At 36.4% G+C, this 20,573-nt stretch overlaps 2 protein-coding genes across 8 annotated transcripts in view; both read right to left on the bottom strand.

The window, feature by feature from the left end:
• Positions 1-1,289: 1,289 nt before the first annotated feature.
• LOC113240523 (T-cell acute lymphocytic leukemia protein 1 homolog) lies at positions 1,290-14,109 on the bottom strand. 5 transcript variants are annotated; one of them, XM_026477887.1, is made up of 6 exons: positions 13,988-14,109; positions 11,697-11,872; positions 5,668-5,788; positions 4,175-4,295; positions 3,578-3,668; positions 1,290-1,558 (listed from the first exon to the last, which is right to left on the bottom strand). In XM_026477887.1, the coding sequence occupies exons 1-6, from the start codon at positions 14,038-14,040 to the stop codon at positions 1,317-1,319; spliced, it is 804 nt and encodes a 267-aa protein (XP_026333672.1). In that variant the 5' UTR covers positions 14,041-14,109; the 3' UTR covers positions 1,290-1,316. The 5 variants fall into 5 exon arrangements, with proteins under 5 accessions (XP_026333672.1, XP_026333739.1, XP_026333818.1 ...); XM_026477954.1 differs by having other exon boundaries at positions 4,175-4,292; XM_026478033.1 differs by having other exon boundaries at positions 5,683-5,788.
• A 5,684-nt stretch (positions 14,110-19,793) lies between these two features.
• The window catches only part of LOC113239715 (peptide transporter family 1), a 33,002-nt gene continuing 32,222 nt past the window's right edge, over positions 19,794-20,573 (bottom strand). For all 3 annotated transcript variants that reach the window (XM_026476841.1, XM_026476922.1, XM_026476998.1), the window contains one exon: positions 19,794-19,988. In XM_026476841.1, coding sequence (XP_026332626.1) covers positions 19,833-19,988 — 156 coding nt within the window. In that variant the 3' untranslated portion in view covers positions 19,794-19,832. The remainder of the gene's footprint in view (positions 19,989-20,573) is intronic.

The following is a 20,573-nucleotide window of genomic DNA, read 5'->3' as shown; positions in this document are numbered from 1 at the left end:
CTGTCTTTAGAATATTGTAAAAAACAACTTAAAGATATCTACTTAACTAATTAACTCAAAATGAGACACGCTTCATGTGAGCTTTTTCTGGCCAAATAGTCCCTAATTCAAAAATATGAAATAATTTTTCTCTTTTATTTTCTAATATGTATATTTGACAAGTAGGAAATAACCTATACATAAAATTTATACAGATCTTTAACGGGAAGCGAGTAATTCGTTTTTCTTCGATTCTGAGAAAATACACTTTTTGAGTTAATACACTATTGTATTAACAGTGCGACGTGTTGTCGAAGTACTTTTCTGTCGGTGTAGTAACCTATCGAATGTTTGTATTATCGAAGCAGTGTTCTGTCGAACTAGTAACCTGTAGAACATTTGTTTTGTCGAAGTAGTGTTACGTCGGATTAATGTGTAGTGTAGTAGAGGTGCTGTCGAATCGAAACAGCGTTTGTCGAAATTAAGTACGAGACTCATTGAAGACCGATGAATGCATTTACGTAATAACGCATTTGTAGATAATAAAAATATACATAGGACAATTTAATAATGACTATTCCATTTGGGTATAGTGCTCGTCGTCAACTAAATTTAAAAACCTCGTAACTCCGTTTTTGGGCGAAGTCCCTTTTTTATTCTTCAAGCCCAATATCGGGCAATTAACCTTAAAATATAATTGTAGACCTACTTTTGGTTATAAAATGAAGGTATAGTCGTAAATTGTTATATAAATTATTTCTAGTAATTCTGTTTTTTGTGCCCACTCAAAAGTTAACGTTAATGGAGGTTAACGATTTTTACGAATTTAGCCGACGTCATGTTGCATTTGTCATAATTTTGTAATGCGTTTATAAATTAAAAATTATGTTTTTCTGCTTTGGCAGCCCGTTGAGGGTATTGTGCCTGTAGTTTATTTTTAAAGCACTGAAGGTGCTTTGGAGCTAGTAATTAAAATTAAAATGTATGTACCTACGAAATTATGTACCTATTTTAAAAATTAATTTCTAGTATAAGTGTAAACGTCTAGTCTCTAATATATTATAAGATTATGGTTTAAAATAAAACAATCGGAGATTTTAATGACTACATTTTTTATTTCATATTTACACACGTTAAAATCTATTAGTAGGTATATATATAAAGTAATCTAACAGGTACACTGTTAACAACTGCATCCTTATTTTATATTGCACCATTTGACTAGAATTAAATGTTAAAGAACATAGGCACATACTATCCGTTTTCAAATCGTTCTCAGAAATCAATATAATTAGAACGTGTGTACTTGTGTGAACTTCCTACAGAAGAGCAGAGAACTAAAATATGTACTTAATAGAAAATACATTTACTAAAAAAAGATTACCAACTCCATTGCTTTTCAAGTTTCTATTTATCAAAATAAAATTTTGATAATATATATTAGAGATGTAATATGGTGATTGGTTGGATGCCGTTTTCCTGGCGAATACCAAGGCCTGATGGCCGGATATAGGCCAACGGATGTTTATCCCATTACTACGAAGTTGTAGAAGAAGCTGACAGAGCTCCACCGAAAATCCTGTTAGAATAAATTAAAATGTTTTGTGATGTATCATCCAGTGCAAGTTACTATGAATACTAGAAGTGACGACACTGGACCAACCACCTAGCCTTAGCCACTAGCCACCTAGAGCTTTAAATCATAAAGGTCTGAGGGGTGTGTAATGTTAAGCAGTAGGCACCCAAATTTACCGAAGCTTGCGAGAGAGTACCTATCCACTCTTGGCTTCTAAAAGCGTTTATTGCGAAATATTTTTTGAAGCCGTTTATGAAAATAAACGAAATTGCCTCTTAACGGAGAGACGCTAGTCTTCATCTCTCTAATCAAAACATTTGGCGTATATAATCTGAATATTTTGGTCAGTTTCAAACACACTAAAATTAGGCCGGATGGTCGGAAAGGCAGAATATTGATTAGTTATCGAATATCCGTTTCATCTCTAATATATATCATGATAACGCATTTTTTTTCGAGGATTTTGAGGTAGTGATGTATCGTTGACATTGATGTTATATACAATATATTACCTACTTATTAATTTCTTATAGTTTCCCATTAATAACATTAAGTAAACACACAATTTTTGTACAACGAATAACTTCAGAAGACACGTTATAGGAATATCAAAGACAGAGAATCTGTATGTATTTAGTACACAGTACCGCACGGCCACATTCTTGGGACTGATTTTACCGACTGATTAGATTCAATTAACAAATATTTAATTACAAAACATTTTTTATTTCTTGGCGGCACTGTAGGTACCTGTAGCCTTACCCCTATCTACTCAGCTGATGGATAGGGATTAGTTCGGAGAACTAGTAGAGGAATTTCAGAGACACTGGCGAGCGTGCCGACACTCAGCTACCAAAATGGAAATTCGGTAGTTGACTTTAAACTCAACGGCTTAGCGGTGTTTACTGCTAGGTAGTTGTGCAATTCACAACGAGAGGAAAGCGAGCCAACAGCTCCGGCACCTATTAAGACAATAGGGGAGGTGGGTGCTGTACATGTACTGGGTTGCGCTATCCCAAGCCACTAGTCTTTTGAGAACCGGATGAAGTCCACGTCAACGGGCTGACCTGACTGTTAAGGTCCCCGCGCAGGCTTGTTTGCACAGGTTGCCCTTCCCGTATAACCAAAAGGTTCGGTAGGAAGGGGCACTATAATATATAAGCTTTTTCATTCAATAACAAATTTGAAAAACATGAATTTTAAAACATTGTTTTTAGGTAAACAACTGGTTCTTAGTTTTGAAGGAAATATCTTGATGTCGATGACACCTAGTCGTCGTCGGAGAACGATTACATAACTCATCCAAGTGATATTCGCATTTTATATTAGACCACGATAGGGGACTGTGATCTTAGTAATCTTCGTAAACTTTAAACACATAGTTACTAAAAGTTTACGAAGTAGTTTACTTGTAGGTACTTGGGGTAAGCCCAATTGGGGGATTCAATTGTGCATGTAGTGAAGATTGTCGGAACTGAGGGCAAGCGAGTTGAGGACGCTACGTCTTTGGGGATTCACGCCCAGGTTCTCCCAGTTGATCCAAGATAGACGCGCAGTCAAATCTATAAAGCAACATTGTAATAAATATATCTTATCTTGACATCGCATTAAACAAATAAATTTGTTTTCGACGACTTACAAAAATTCGCTCAAAAGTTTTAGACATCCAGTACAAAAAAAGTATCAATTAGACCCATATTAGACCCTGTGAATTGCTACGTGAATTAAACGTGAATTTCCAATAGTGGAAGAACAGTAGGTGTTTGTTTTAATAACAGGAACACCATTATGTCTATCTGTCACAGTCCATTTACTCTGGTAGATTTATTAAAGCAAAAAGACGTAAAAACGAAAAACGTTACCTACACGTAGTTATTACATATTCTACCTCTGTCATGTCCATATCTGTCATGAGCGTATCTTACACGTTATTCGAAGATTTTTTATCATGAAACTAGATAACATTAATTGCACACAAGGTACACATGTAGGGTATTACGTAGACGTTGGTAGAAATCTTACCACTTGTATTCCAATGAGCTCGATCCGCTTTTATTTCGCCTCGAAGACATTTCTCCACGTAAGTTAGCGGGTCGTAATCGGCGTCCAAAACCTATAAACACATCGCTCATAAAGTTGATCTAAAACATTGCTATGTCTAATTACTGCGGTACGGTAATGTACACTTTTCAGTTATTCTTTGAGTTTTATTTCCTTCTTAAACTTAATGTTTTTTAAAGTTTTTTTTCCCCTGTACAACTTCAACCTTTGCAAACTTAAACCTTTCTAAAAAAAATAATATAACTATCTATTTATGGTGTACACCTTTTAACGGTGAGCGGTGAACAGTTTGAATATATTTAGGAGCCTTTAGCATTATAAATAGGGTTTTATTAATGTCCCTTTGAACAAACGATGATTATGTAGGTTATATATTTGTAATTCCGATAAATCTATCCATCTATACATATCTATTCTACCACAAATCTTAATTGTGTTATTTTAGCAGGTGTTACTGAGAATTTCGTAGAATTGTTCACCAATTGATAGCTACGAACATTTCACAGTCGCTACTGGTCAAGGCCATCGCCTCGACCCACAAATATGAGATATTCGTACTTCTCTGAGTAGAGCGATGTACGCGATGGCTAAACGCAATGTGTCGATCTTGCTGAGCCTTTTCTCGTACGGAAATGTCGGCACGTGGACTCGCAGCTCGTCGAACGCCGAGTTTATACTGCTAAAATCACAATGTCATACACAATTTAGCTTCCTTGTTTTAGTGGGAGAGCTCTAAGTACACTACATAATCAACAGCAGCAGTTTAAATCATCTGACTGTAGTGAGATACAATAATACAACAATAGTATACTGGATTAAACATATTGCAAGTTGGACCATTGTTGTCGGACTTAAGTATATCCGGGTTAACCACAAGCAAACGTACGCAATTGTCTAGGGAACCCCTTCTCCCATTTTACAAAGGTTAATGCAAAAAGAAAAAAATATTAGAAACTACTTCATTATCTACAAATAATTTTATTCAAATAATCATTTTAAGTACCTCATCATTCATCATTGTAAGTACCTCATTTGAGTGTCACCCACAGAAATTTGTGTCACCATAATCAGTTGAATAAGGCACGCTATTGTTTTTGCATTTAGCCGAGTGATGCATTGCAATACTTTTTTTATCGAAACGTAAAATAAAGTCTAGCGTTCTGTCAAATGAATTGTTTTACTCTCAGTGGCGTAGCGTAAGCGCAATGGGGGCGGCGACGGCGAGCGCGGACGGGCAACCAGTGAAGTTTTTTTTTACTCAAAATTAGAGAATAAATACCACTATTTGAGAAAAGGATGTTATTATTCTGAATAACAGAAAGGTGGCGACGGCAGGCGAACAAAACACGGTCGAACCGAGCCTGCCCGAAAGAAGTATTTTTGTTATAGCGAAAATAGAGGGCTAAAATAAACGCTACGCCACTGCTTATTATGTTCTGAGACTATATACTTAACATTAGATAAATAAACATGCAATGAAGGAATGTTCGGATTCGTCGTAGTTGAACGTAATTTAGTTTAAAATGTACAAAGAAAATAACATTTCATCTGCTTAAAGGTAAAACTACAGGGTGACATTTTCCACAAAAAATCTCTAAATTGCATTACATACCTGTTGTATGAAAATCACCATTTTTCTGCAGATAAAACTTATTAACTTTATAGCTTTTTGTTCTTGAGTTTCACGTGTCTGCACGTGATTAAGATAGCGATTTTCTTAACATAGCTAAGTAAATAAAATGTCACTTATGTGGACTTATCTTATTTAATACAACAAATTCAGTCGATTTGACTCCATTTCATGTGATCATAATACTGAGTATAATTTGCTTTATATCCGTTTTTTTTTTAATTTAAATGCTGATATTTTTGTGATAACTTTAGAAAGTACCTACTTATATACCTAAGTAAATATACTTCCATAGGCGATGAGAGACGGTATAAACCATAGATCGTTTTTTTCATGGAAAGACGAGATAGCATTGATATTACAATATACAACAACAACATAATAATCTAAATGCTACGCCTACAATAAGTAAGTGGGGTACCCATTGGGGCCGGACCTCAGCATGCGGCGGCGCTCGCGTACGTTGGCAGCAGCGCGCTGCACGCGGTACGGCGAACCCCCGCATTGGAACTCCGGCTCCGAAGACGCCTCCAGTAGGGCTTCTGTTCAAACCAAGCAATTGAATTTACAATAAAATGTTGTTATTATACCCGTGTATGAAGAATGTTACCAGAGTAAAGTACTTAAGTATTTGAATCAAGGTTCAATTCTAGATCCATTTTTATTTTTAGTTTGGCTAATATTAATGATTAACCCTTAGCCTCGTGGAGGGTATAGAACACACACACATTTTGTATAATAATAATAATAATAATAATAATAATAATAATAATAATAATAATAATAAAATTACATACTTAATAGATATTGCAGTTCCTAACACACATAACATACAGAAGACCATAACTGAAAAAATTAGTAAATACGCAGAGCTCAAAGATGAATTAGTTGGAATTTGGCGACAGGAAAAAGTATATGTTATCCCAATTGTTCTCTCTACAACAGGCGTTATTCCAAACCATCTTCTTCATAGTCTTAAATTATTAGGTTTTAAAGAAAACCTCTACATAACATTACAAAAAGCCGTAATTTTGAATACTTGTAGGATTGTGAGAAAGTTCATGCAGATGGAAGAGAACGAAGTGGGTCCTTAGTACACTCTCACCATATACATACAAGCCCTACAGCATTTACTTGATTTCGGTCCGTAGATGCTGTTAAAACCAGTCAACAGGCTGAGAGGGAAAAACATCTACAATAATAATAATAATAATAATAATAATAATAATAATAGTTTCACGTGTCTGCACGTGATTAAGATAGTGATTTTCTTAACATAGCTAAGTAAATAAAATGTCACTTATGTGGACTTATCTTATTTAATACAACAAATTCAGTCTTGGGAGAGGCCAGAGAGTTTAAAATAAATATAATAATAATAATAATAATAATTTTATTCTCAGACAACGTGATCCATAATATTTGTTAATAAAAAGTACTTAAGCTAGTGTTAGTTTAAACATAAAAATAAAGACAATACTTAATAATAATTAAATAATAATATGTTTAATAGGCGGGAGGATAACTGCCCAGCCAATGTTAGAGCAGTGAATCGCTAGCGGTGTGCAAACGCATCCACCGCCACAACATTGGGGACTCCCACCTATCTGTCAATGTGTTTAGGATGCTGTTTGTGCTGCCACGCATGCGACTGAGTAGCGACGCACTTCGCTTTCGTATGATAGCGTAAAAATCGTCTACACGTTTATCAGCGAACATGGTTGATGCGCTACAGAAACGTGGCAGTCGGAACAGCATCCTGAACGTATTGTTATACTGAACGCGCAGTGCACCGTATGTCCGCTGCGTATAGTTGACCCACAGGCTGCACGTGTAAAAGGACTGGCAATAAGCTTTAAAAAGTGTTACCTTCACTTGATCTGTACATCGTGCAAACCTGCGCGCCAACATATTACAACGGACAGCCAATGCCCTGCGCTCCCTCTCTATATCTGCATTATCACACAGATCCTCGGCGACCCAGTGGCCCAGATACTTAAACTGCCTTGATTGCTTTAGAGGAGTTCCACATAGAGTAATTGGAGGCACGGTCATATATGTTTTGGTGCCGGCCTTGAATACCATACACTCACTCGTAAGTGCATTATATCTGAACCCGTGTGCCGCCGCATAAGATTCACATATACTTATCAGCTTACGCAGAGCACCAACTGATGGGCATAAAAGTACCATGCCATTAGCGTAACATTATGTTATTGACACAGACCCCGTCAATATGGCAACCAAAGCTGCTGAGCTCACCCATCAGCCCGTTCATGTACAAATTGAAGAGCCGCGGCGAACTCAACCCCCGCTGCCGAACTCCGCACTCCAATTTGTACACGTCCGACTGAGCATCTGCCCATCTTACTCTATTCCTTTGATGGCTGTACCAATATTTAAATATTGCTGTTAACTCATGTGGTGAATTAGTCTCATACTCTAGCTTGTGCCACAGAGTATTGTATGATACTAGGTCAAATGCCTTCGACAAGTCCAGGTAACAGGCATATACTGGTGTTTTACGGGAAGTATAGTACTGGACAGTCTGCTTGAGACACAGGATAGCGCTCTCTGTGGACAACCCGGGCCGAAAACCGAATTGAGCAAGTTGATTACTTTATCCAGGTGTTTGTCAAGCAGTCCATCCAATACCTTTGCTATCACAGTAGCCAAGGATATCGGCCTGTAGTTGGATAAGTCAGAAGCATCGCCAGTTTTATTCTTTATCACTGGTACAACCATTGTGTACATTAAATCATCAGGTAGATAACCATGACTCAAACAAAGGTTGAAAAACAACGCCAAAACCCTCGGTAAGTGCACACCAGCGTACCTCAGGTGCTCGATGCTGAGGCCGTCGTGACCTGGAGACTTTCCTCTCTCCATTTTGTTTATTATGGAATGCACTTCCTTGGGTGAGAATCTAATACATAATACATCCGAACTAGACCCCGCAACGGGCACCCGCAGCACAGGCACGAGTGGCGAGTTTATCCTGAAATAGCGCTGAAACGCGTTCGCTATCTCAGCGGAATCGTGCACGCCAGTGACACTCACAGGAAGACTCGGTTTAGGATTTAATTTGTTTGTGTTTTTCCAAAATTTACCGAAATTCTTACATGAGCGATAATTTGCAATAATGTACATTTTTATTTGTTCTGAATTTTTCTGACAGTATTTAAGTTTGTCTTTAAAAAGTTTCCTAGATTGATACGAGGGTCATTTGAAAAGTTCTTAGCCTGACATAGTTAGGGTCATCGATTTTTTTCATAACTACCTTCATTTTGTAGCTTAATTATTCAGTAACAAGTATGCACAGTTTAGTTAAGTCACAATTATTCGTTGCTCGTTAACACGTAATACTGTAAGTCAAGTCAGAGCTATTTTTGAAAATGGATAAAATTGAACATCGTGCAGTGATCAAATACTTGTATTTGAAAGGTTTGACTCCAAAAGCTATACATGAAGACATGTCTGCTACTTTGGGTGAGTCTGCTCCTTCGTATGCGACTATAAAAAACTGGGTGGCAGAGTTCAAACGTGGTCGAGAGACCATTCAAGATGAGCCCCGTAGTGGCCGGCCTTCAACTGCTTCCACCGATGAAAACAAAGAAAAAATCTGTGATTTAATTTTATCTGATCGAAGATTGACTGTCGAGGAGATAGCTAAGACTATAGGCATCTCTTCTGAGCGAACACACCATATAATTACTGCTGACCTTGGATTTTCTAAGGTGTCTGCGCGGTGGGTACCGCGGCTGCTTTCAGTGGAACAAAAACGCAACCGACTCACAACTTCCCGCGACTGTTTGGAGTTATATGAAGCTGACCCACTAGAATTCATTGAAAGATTTGTAACCATGGATGAAACTTGGGTTCACCACAATACACCTGAGACAAAAGAACAGTCGAAACAATGGAAAAGAGTAGGATCACCCACCCCAAAGAAGGCAAAGGTGATTTTGTCGGCCGGCAAAGTCATGGCATCGGTTTTCTGGGATGCAAAGGGTATAATTTTGGTGGATTACTTAAAAAAAGGTGAAACAATAAACTCCGATTATTATTGCAGCCTATTGCGTCGTTTGAAAGAAGAAATTAAAGAAAAACGTCCAGGTTTATTGAGGAGAAAGGTCTTGTTTCATCAGGACAACGCGCGCGTTCACACCTCTGTGCAATCCATGGCAGAAATCCATCAGTGTGGCTTTGAATTGTTACCTCATCCCCCATATTCGCCGGATTTAGCACCGTCCGACTTTTATCTATTCCCAAAGCTAAAGAAATTTTTAGGTGGTAAACATTTTCATACAAATGAAGAGGTCGTAGCCGCAGTAGATGCATATTTTGAGGAGTTGGAGGAAGATTTTTTTAAAACAGGTATCGAAGCCTTACCGGGTCGATGGAAAAAGTGTTTTGAGCTCGGGGGAGAGTATGTTGAAAAATAAAAATAAAATCAAAATCATGTGGTTTCATTAAATACGTCAGGCTAAGAACTTTTCAAATGACCCTCGTACATACGATTGTAAATATGTCCACTAGTTGGTTTACCGTACAATAACCACATTTCATAACAAAGCCGAGCCTCCCTGTGCTCACCGCTGACGTACTTGTTCCAACCAGGTATATATAATGCTTGTTCATATGCCCTCCACCCTTAGACTTCTTAAAACTACGTTCTGAAGCCTCTGTAAGTATACCTACAATATCATGATAAATAGTATCTATTAATAACTTATGGTTTTCAATGGAACAGAAATTGGATGCACATTCAGTCAATTCATTAGGTAAAATAAATTCTTTTAGCTTTAAATTACAGTATTCGAGATAATTATTTATTTGTTCATCATCTCTTTCCCTCCAAATTACTTTATTGTTAGACATTTTATAATTCAGTATTTTCGGTACAATCAAATCTATATTGCATTCAATTAATAATAGATAATGATCCGACCAATAAACATCATACAACACCGAAGCGGTCACTACAGTAAGTCGCGCGTAATTATAGTTTAAGAGATTCAGTTCTGTAATATTACTTGTATTTTATTTTCTTTTATAGTAATTATATTATTACAAGTTATAGAGGAGCGACACCTTCTGATACAAGTATTTTCGTACATAAAGGTTGTTAATATTTGAGACGAAATGATGTGTTTTTTTTATAGAACAAGACATTACAAGTATTGTTTGCTGATGATACTTCCTTATTATTTAAAGTTAAAAGGCAACAATTTTCCTATTACAATGTGAACTGTGCTAGATATATCTAAGGTGGATTAGCATTGGTTTGCAGTTAATAACCTGCTCGTCAATGAGAAAAAATAAATTGTGTATAATTTACATTACCCCAATATTAGACAAGACAGTCATAAACGTTATAATTAGTAGCGGAAAATTGAACCTTGTAGATACAGTAGTATTTTTATCTATAACTTTAGATGCTAAATTACAAAGGGGTCCAGGGATTATAAGTAAGTTAGGTCAGTTCTGCAGTGTACTCGAACTAAAAGATATGAAAACTAAATATGAAAAAAAAAGTACGGTACCCGTCAAGTTTGTAAAAAAAATATATATAAAAATTATGGTGAACGTCCCCAATGTCAAAACTCTATAACAAACAGCTATTATAGATTCATATGAAAATAAACCGCTACATTGATTTACTTGAGCTACTTTCACGGTTTAAAGACTTATTGAACATCATTTGCTTTGGGGTAATGACGCTGATATTAATAGAATCTTTGTGCTGTTACCACCGAACGGTTACCATACTGGACTGCCACGCAGAGGTCCCGGGATCGATTCCCGGACTAGGAGAAATATTTGTATGGCCTACATGTATTTATTTCGTGAGTTTAGGTGTAATTTGTTAGGTTGTCTGTGTGTGTGTCAATGGCACCAGCGATACAGGGTTTCCCTAGTGCGGGGTTATGGCGTCAATAATAGTATTTCTTTTGTGATAAACACAATACGAGAAGTAAAGTTAAACTGGCTGTTCTCGACAGTGGTCTTCACAAAGTCAAATTATTTTAAGGGGCAATGTATACGCTTCTATAACAAGATTCCGGTTGATATTCAAAAGTTGTCATTCACGACATTTAAAACTAGTAAAACCAAAACTTGATACTAAAAGTTATTAACATGAATGACAAAAGTCCATTGTAATGACCCATTTAGCTCTTGCCAGTTGCGATCCGTATGTCATATCTATTTGAAATAAATATTGGAAGTTATAAATATTGTACAATGTTTATTTACAAAGAGCAACCTAGAGTTCCTTGTTTATTCCTCTCAGGGGAATCTGTCTTGCAATGAGCAGTGGAGTTCAATCAATTTGACGATTTGAAACACAGAATCTAAATAATTTAAATTATCTGCTGACAGCATTCAGGTAATTCTGCTTAAAGCTAACAAAAGTAAGGGACAGTAGAGCGGCAAAAGGGAACACACCTGTGTGCATTTGGCGGGTGTGCTGATGAACGTAGGCGGCCAGTGGCAGCTGCAGGCGGCCCCGTGCCGCCGCGTAGACGCAAGACGGTAGCTCAGCAGCCAACGGTGGACCCTCGTCGTCGGAGCCATCGGCATATGTGAACTTCAAGCCCGCGTACTCCAACCGACGGCTTTCGCTATAACGATTCGGAGGTCAGTTCTTTTTATAATATCAAGTGACAGGACGGACAAGTCGTGCGCTTTATGTGCCTGTAATTTCACCCTTCAAAACCGGAACACAGTAATGCTGACATTACTGCTAGGCGGCAGAAATAGGTAAGGTTGCAGTACTGCCCTGGACGAAATCTTTCACAACGAGCTCTACTGCTACTAAAACTGACTTTACTGACTACATTTGAAAAAAAATCATTTTACCATGGAATAGCGCAATAATAAAAAAAAGTCACTTTAATATTAAAGCCGTTGCATACTTAATTTTCTCGATGATGCAATTCCAGGATATCTCTAAACTAAATAAAAATCCTGGTCTTCTTATTGGTGTAATATAAATCTATAAATTAATATAAAAGGTAAATCTTTTACTTGGTTTATATTTAATTCCAATCACTCTCATGTTGTTTTCAACATTCCGCAGTTATACTGCATAATATACACTATACACCTTTAATGACAGGCCTCATACATATTGTTAATGACCCAAAAACAGAGACATTAAGACAGACAGACAGAAGGACCCTCGAAAAAGGAACAAATCAATACGGGCTACCCGAATTACGAACGTAGTACCCGAAGTGTAGACCATAGGATAGGTATAGAAGTGGCATCATTTTGGCCGATGAGGAAGAACCAGGACGTTTCATGAGCTAATGTCTCGAGTCTGTTCCCAGTTTTTCTATACTTATGAATATTTTACAGAATTGAGAGTTAATTGAAACAATACATGAGCCTAATAGTAGCAGTACAGCTTCTTGTGAAAGAGATCGTCCAAGGTAGGTCTGCCACCTTACCTAATGTCAGCAGCAGTACTGTTTCCGTTTTGAAATGTAAGGGTGCTGGTGAGACTGCAGGCATGGGACTTGTCAACTTGTGTTTCAGGGTTTCGTGCACAGTGGCAATGCCCCTCAGATCTTTGCGATTTACAGCTATGAGTGGCACTGAAACTGTTATGGACAGGCGGTAGTTTACCATCAGGTGCGTGACTTGTTCGTCCCGTCACTAGATATTATAAAAAAAGCCTATCATCTTGCCGCGCCGAACGAAGATCTTCGCAGGGTCGGGATTCACCGATTTAAAGCGGCTTGTCTGGTCTGTGAAGCTAGCTTCACATGATATCAGTGTATATAAGGCAAGAAACAATCAGAAATATACTTTAGAATATGCCGTGTGAGTAAATATGTTTTTTTCGAGGGCAGATTATATTATACACGTCTATTTTACAAAAAAAAGATGCAGAAATGGTTTTTCGTTAACACAGATTTTTAGGTACCTATGCAGCGTTTGTATAGGGCTTTTCCACAGAAAACATAAAGAAAATGTATTGAAATGACAAAATCAATAATTAATATACTGCAATATTGTAGAGTCAAGAAAATATACTTAATTATAGGTACATATTATGACAAAATGTTTTTGTCAAAAGTTACGTTCGCTTATTTCGACATACTTACTCTATCTCTAACTTATGCTTAATTGAAAATTTATAGGCGCAGTAGCTTTCACGACATTTCACAATATTTTTAACAACATGATGTAGCTACGCGAGCAATTTTTTCAAGATTATTTTCTCTAAAATGCAGAGAATATTAAATTTATTTCGCCAATATTATAAACAACAAAGTTTGAATAAATGTTTACTATATACATAGTAACACTGAAACGGCTCAACAGAACAGACAAGAATTTGATGTTTAGTACCTGATAGATAATTTGCGACCTGGTTAACAAGTTCATGTGCTTTAATTATATAAAAGCAGGTGAGAACGATACAGTAGGTCACTTTTTCTATTGTAAAGTAATACCAATTTTAAAACCATTTTTTTTATATATACTCGTATTATGCTTGAAACAAACTACTTGTTAGTATCATTTACCTAAAGCTTAATTAACAGCATTGGAAATATATAAATATACAAATACATCTAGGTATAAACTTACAAATGATATCGGTATCTCATCGAAAATTATATAGCAGTACTATACGAATATATTAAAACATTGTACAATCAGGCGTTTTAAAGCGATTTCTAAACATAATATATAAATTAGGTAAAAATAGTTAGTTTAAAAATTACCTTAGCGGCGGAGATGTAGATGAATCGGCAACTTGAGTTCTGGTTGCAGACATGGTTCTTACTTTCCCGCCACTCAACTGAGGTCCGGTGAAATGAGAAAATAATTTTATACTTATTGGGGTGGCCATTTCCCCTCTAAACTTGTGTTTGTGTTAGTGAATGTTCCCTGGGAAAGGTTAGGGGAGAATATACTCTAATTTCGGTAGGTACAGCTCAGTGTAGAGCGGAGTGGAGTGCGTGCGGGGCAGTGTTGAATGTTTCCTCCAGCAGCGAGCGGGAGGCGCTTTTGGAAACAGGCACTCACTGGGCGGAGCTTAGAGAGCTTCAATGTAGACGGGAGTAACTTTGTTATACAGTATGAAAAACTGTTCTTGTTAGTTGGTATCATAGGTGATTGCGATTAGATAGCAATACATTAGGTGCCTATGTAAGTGTATGTGTACGTATATGGACCTTGCTTCTGCAGTATTTCGAATTGGAGGCTTAACAATTTTATTTAAGCAAATGTATTCATAGCGAGGTAATCTCACTTCACGTCAGTATTTCGGTATTCTCGAGCGTTAACCAATGTAGAACGTTTATAGCTGGTCGAACATAAAGACACGATCACACCAATCAATTCAAACATTCCATTTCAATTTCAGTTTACGTCTATTTGTCGAATGGTTGTGCTTGGAGATTTCGAGGGAGTGGTAAGTCGATCGATCCAGGGATCCGGCGCCCATTGGCGGCAACTGGCGACCCGCGCCTGCCGCTGACAGCTCATAAAACGCACGCCTCGCTTCAAGAGTTTTCGGCTTAGTGGTTTTCCGGCTAACAATTTAGACATAATTGTGTATGCATTTCTATTATAACAGCTGCCAAAAACATTGCACTAGACACCTGTAAATGAAGACTACAGCCGAGGTATCTTATGAAGCCGCAATGATGGCTTATCATGGATACGTCTCCCCTGTATTAGGTTGTTCGTTTATACTGTGGGGAATCCCGGTAGAAGTAAGCAGTGTTTGTACAAAAATCGCGCAATTTTGCGGATCTACAGCGGATGACACTTACAAACCTTTATTTAAATAACTTAATGTACCGCCACTCGCCTGCATTTATATAAAGATATCTGCTCACTTGTAGATAACAATCCACACTAATTTAAAAGAACGTGGTGATGTATTACAGCTACAAACTAGAGCCAAAATAATGAATCTTTTGTGCCGGCCACCTTGCCCTAAAGATATTTATAAGAACAACTCATTTAATATGACCAAACAGTTAAGGGTCAACATTTTAAAAACGCTTTGTCGGTTTGACTAATGGACCACTGTTTCTATACAGTTAGAGAATACTTACAATTTAAGACATAAAATACTAATAGGTATATTATATAGAATTCAAGACATTGTATTAAATATAACGTAACAAAAAATTGCATTGTATTTGCACCTGTATAGGTTGAATAATGTACTTTTAATATTTATACAAAGATCTTGTTAAATATATTCTAGCAATAAATGATTTTGAGTTTTGACTTGGGAATACTTATATCAAGTGAGTAAGCGACACACCTATCCCTATATTATAATAGTTGCAGTGCTACTCAGAAATTTATATCGCAAAGATCTTTGGGGCACTGCTTCTGCGAGCCCGTCACCCTGAGACGTAAGTTGACAAGTCTCATGTGCCTGTAATTTCACCAGCACCCTTATCCTTCTAAACTGAAACGCAGCAATACTCACATTACTACTAGTTGGCGGCAGAAATAGGTAAGGTGGCAGTGCGTCCTTGTACATACTCTTTCACAAGAAGCTCTTCTGCTACTGAATTAAAGCTAACAATAAAGTTAACATTTTCGCGCCAAACAATTTTAATATCATATAATATAATAAATAGGTGTCCTGGCCGAGTATCCAAGTAGCTTCTTCTGCTTATTATTTATTTAAAACCCAAAAACATTAAATCTGAAGTGAAATTACAGGGTGCATGTGCGTCACAATCAAACTGGTTCTACGCTCCAGTTTCCATATTGCTTATTATAAGCCAGTACCACACTTCTACAATGATGTCTATAAATTAGGTAGCACATCACACTTATACAAGCAAATTATTTCTGCAACAGCTATAATTTGGTGCTAATTCTCGCTGTGAAGTCGCGCTCGCGTTGGTCCTGTAATTGATTTGTCGCGGCGCGAGTCGTTGCAAATGTCGAGCGCCACGCGCCACGCGTCTGCCGCGTGCCTAGACCACGCCCCTCTGCTGCCTGGTTTCGCGTGAAATCACTTGTCGGCTTGTAATCGTGTTGTGTGTGGTCTTCGACTGATTTTTAAGAGAGCGATTTGATCGTATTATAAATACGGAAAATATTATTTACGTAATTACTAATACAAAGATCGAGCTCTTAGAAAATGTTTCTTCGATTCGGTTGGATTCGAACCAACGTCTTCCAGTAAACCGTTCCAAGTAAGACACGGAACGATTTAGTGGACCTTACGGATTCTTATTTTCGCTTGTTGCAAATTTTTATTTTTGAAAATCGTGGTGGACAGACAAATTCAAAAATAAACTTAAAACATATTTACATAATTACAGTCTTACGAATAGGTACTACTAATTGTATTCACTGCATGTTATTCTACACTTTACACTATAAACTTTTTTCCTGTAAAGTTTTTTCTATAACTTTTACAGTTTTAACTATTAAGTGCGTGTTAATAGAAAATTACGATTGCTTGATGAGTTATTTCAAAATTAACTCAACTTAACGCAAATTGAACGTCAGTTAATTTAATTTTCGCACGAAAATTTAGCATAATCAAAACTAACATTTAAAAATGCGGCTTATTAACTGGTAACGGACATTGGCGTATTTTAATTTATTTATTTGTCTGCATATGGTCTGTGGAGATTATCCGAGAGTAGTTGCACGTGTTCAGGGCGTCTTTTGTCGCAGTCGCGTGCTTCCCTTGGTCACGTGACAGTCACGCGCCACTCAAAGTGCCCGGAACATGTACTGACGCCTCCTCCAAAACTGTTTTTCTGCCTGCACTTAATTAATCCTGGACTCGACATAAACACTGTTATCGTAGCATGCAATATTATAAACTAAGTAACGTACCAGGCGCGGTGATTTGATTAGGCACGTCGTCTTGACTTTAAAATGTTATGTATAATTGTTAGTTACGTTTGCCCTCGTGCCATATTTGTCTCTCCTAAGGGTTTGACCAGTATGTTTCAAATGACAAAATAAAATGAATACCTCCTATATTATACAGGTTAGATATCTAAAACAATAACATTTTTGTAAGGACATCAATCATTTGAATGGTCTGGAAACAAGATCGGGCCTTTTGTATATGTCCCCTGCCTGTATATTTTGTGAGTCTGTTTGTTGTATTTAAGCATTTATTATACGCAATCATTAACAAGTCGTCCGCAGATCATGCTCTTCATATGGGGCTTTGCTTCTCAAACTTTGCCCTTGTCCTGTTTAAATTTTAGACGATCTCCGTAGCCCAGCAGCTTATTATCTGGGCGTTAGAAAGTAACGAACTTTTCAAAATTAGTTTTACTCTGGATGCAACTCACATTTTCATTACTTTACTGTAATGAATGAATTGGTAATTATTGAAAAAAATGTACTGTCTGGCACATAATATACCAATACGTTGAGTATGTGCGTTATTAATCGTACTATAAATCATACGATTAATAAATAAAAAAGAGGTACTTTTATATTATCTGTAGAGCAACTAGTCAGTACACACTTGAAACTACCTATAGATGCGCTGAAATTATTACTTTTAAACATTCATGGATAGTTTTCCAAAACGTAAGTAAATTAATTTATAGTGTAGGTACTACTATCTAGTCCCTTCGAAACATGGACGTTTCAATACGTTGAGGTAAATAATATATTAATACGCGATAAGTCCCGATTTTCCTAGTTTACTTAGGTACTTATTATTTATTACCTCAAACTATATGTAAGTAGCAACTCCTACTGATCTAATAATAGTAATTGTTATTATTTATTCGTGTCTTATATATATGTTTTATTTACATTTAATAGAGCGTATACTTTGTTTACAGGCAATAACTCCGTATTTGTTGCACCATTAAGTACGGTTTTTGTAGCAGTAGAGCTCCTTGTGAAAGAGTTCGTTTTGAGAAAGGGAAGTACTGCCACCTTATACCTGTTTCTGCCGTCAAGCACTAATGTTAGCATGACTGCGTTCCGGTTTCGAAGGGAAAGGGTGCTGGTGAAGTTACAGACACATGGGACTTGTCAACTTATGTCTCATGTCCGAGTGGCACTGGAACTGTTACGACCAGGCGTGTCGCTTACCAAAAGACGCACGATTTGTTCTCCCGTTACCTAGTATTATAAAAAAAGAAAGTTTTGTCATATTTCGCAAGTACGTAAAAATATTTTGTTCTTGGCTTTTCACGTTTAGTATATCAGCAACCTTGTATAAACATTTGATTTAATTTTTTGTGATGTCTGATTTAGAAAGAAGTTTTTTTAAATTTGCACCCTACTAAATCAAAACATCTTACTCGCAACCTTAACACTATAACATATTATTTATGATTGTTCTATGTACCTATACAAAAAAAACATAAATAAGTTATTAAAGTACTTTTAAAAAGTCCAATTTTTCTTCACATCTGCTTGTTTGTTTAAAAATCTTTGACAATCGCAGTGCTGTCAAACCAACCCCTCATACGGAACGAGGGTTAACCGCCGTCACACGGCGCTGGCGCATCCCAGCGACTTAGCTCCTGTGGGAACAACACACAAATTGCCCTCGACTAATTGTCTAATGCGCTCACGCCATTTAACTAAACAGATTCTGGACACTGAGAATCTTTTTGGGGCAATTGCTTGTTTGTATTGCATTAAGTAAACAAGTTTGTTTGATGTGTGTTTCGAGTACTATTTCCGAATTCTTATAAAAAATCATGTAAGTGTAGGTGCTTTTGTTAAAATACTAATGATACATCACATAAGTATTTTGAATAATTATATAGATACGTAAGTAGGTATGCATACTTAGGTTATGGCTGTATTATAGAATCGTCTTGTAAACAAAATTACAATTATTTATATCTACGGTAAAAGATAAAAGAAATAAGAAGTTCAATCACATTCCTTTGGATCCAGCTCAAATTTTATTATTTAGATATAACAAATTTTCAACCTAAGTGTAACTTACGCACGATACCATTCTTTCCTGTACTTACATCTGGCGCACGCATAAGAGTACCTTACGCCTATTGGCAAATCTTTTCACCACTATGGCAAGCATTGTACTGTATAACTTCGATATTCTGGACTCTATTTACTAAAGTAATCAATGGAAATACGTTATTTTTAATTTTTATTATTTGGGTTTAGGAAATAATTATCTTTTTACTAAATTAAATAAATATTAGGCAACATGACGTACGTTGCTCTGATCCCAAAGTAAATACCTTAAGGACTTGTGTTTTGGAAATTGGAAACATCGACGCTACCACAAAAACCCAGACGCTAGACAGAAAAGTTACTTTTTCTACCCAGCCGCATTACTTTTTCTATTCACCCCCCTAACTCTCTAACATTATAATAAAGAATCATATTTTATGATCTTTTTATCTAGATAATTGATTATTCTAATACTATATGGTTCAGAGAAGTGCCTTTAGTTTCTACGGACCCTAATCCTTCAGAAGCATCGAATGGTATTTTTATTCGTATAACCGTCTACAGTGTATTGTTTTTGGTTTAAATAAAAAAAAAACCACTTTTAAATAACAAAAACTTTATTAGTTATTATGCATATATTATATTCAACTTACAAGTAACAGTTCTTCATTCTTGTCTCGGTTTATCAGGTAGTATGATTTCCTCGACAGTGAGATCCTCCGTGCTGGACTTCAGCGCCACGTACTTGTACCGGAAGGTCATACTCGTGAAGATTAACATATCAATCGCCATTAGTCCCGCGAATAAGAAAAATTCTTTCCACTGCAGAAAGATATAAGTAAGAATTATTAATAATTTCTTGTGTTTTCTGTAATATTTTTAAGTAGTTGAATTTCAGAGTATTATTGCAGAACGTTTCATTTAAAAAAATATTATAGAAATCAATAAATCAAATCATTACTTTTGTACGCACGTCTAAAAGAAATTATATAACATTATTCTTTCAGTACGTATTGCCTAGTTGATAGCATACGAATTAATAAAGTAGGTAAATAGAGTTTTCGGTAGATTTTAAAGATTATACAAAATGAAGGTTTTTAAATTTTAATAATTACAAGTCGTCAAATCTTAACTTTAATTCTCAATTTCATGTAATCCCAAATTAATTAATTCTTAGTCTATATTGATGTTATGATATGCTTTTCTAGACAATAAATAAACAATATATTATTATTATTAGTCAATATAAACGCTTTTTAAAACTGGCAATGTTGTATCACGAACATTATTTGGTAGCTTATTCTACAATTTGGCGCTATCGCATAAATATTTTCCTAAAAGTGGGACTAGTCTTCCAAAAAAGTACTTTTATTTGGTCTTGTCTTCGTGTACGTTTCACTCTGGTAA

The sequence above is a fragment of the Hyposmocoma kahamanoa genome, unplaced genomic scaffold, assembly GCF_003589595.1.
Source record: "Hyposmocoma kahamanoa isolate Upper Pololo Valley unplaced genomic scaffold, ASM358959v1 100021, whole genome shotgun sequence".
Lineage (NCBI taxonomy): Eukaryota > Metazoa > Arthropoda > Insecta > Lepidoptera > Cosmopterigidae > Hyposmocoma > Hyposmocoma kahamanoa.
This window is presented reverse-complemented; position numbering and strand designations above follow the sequence as displayed.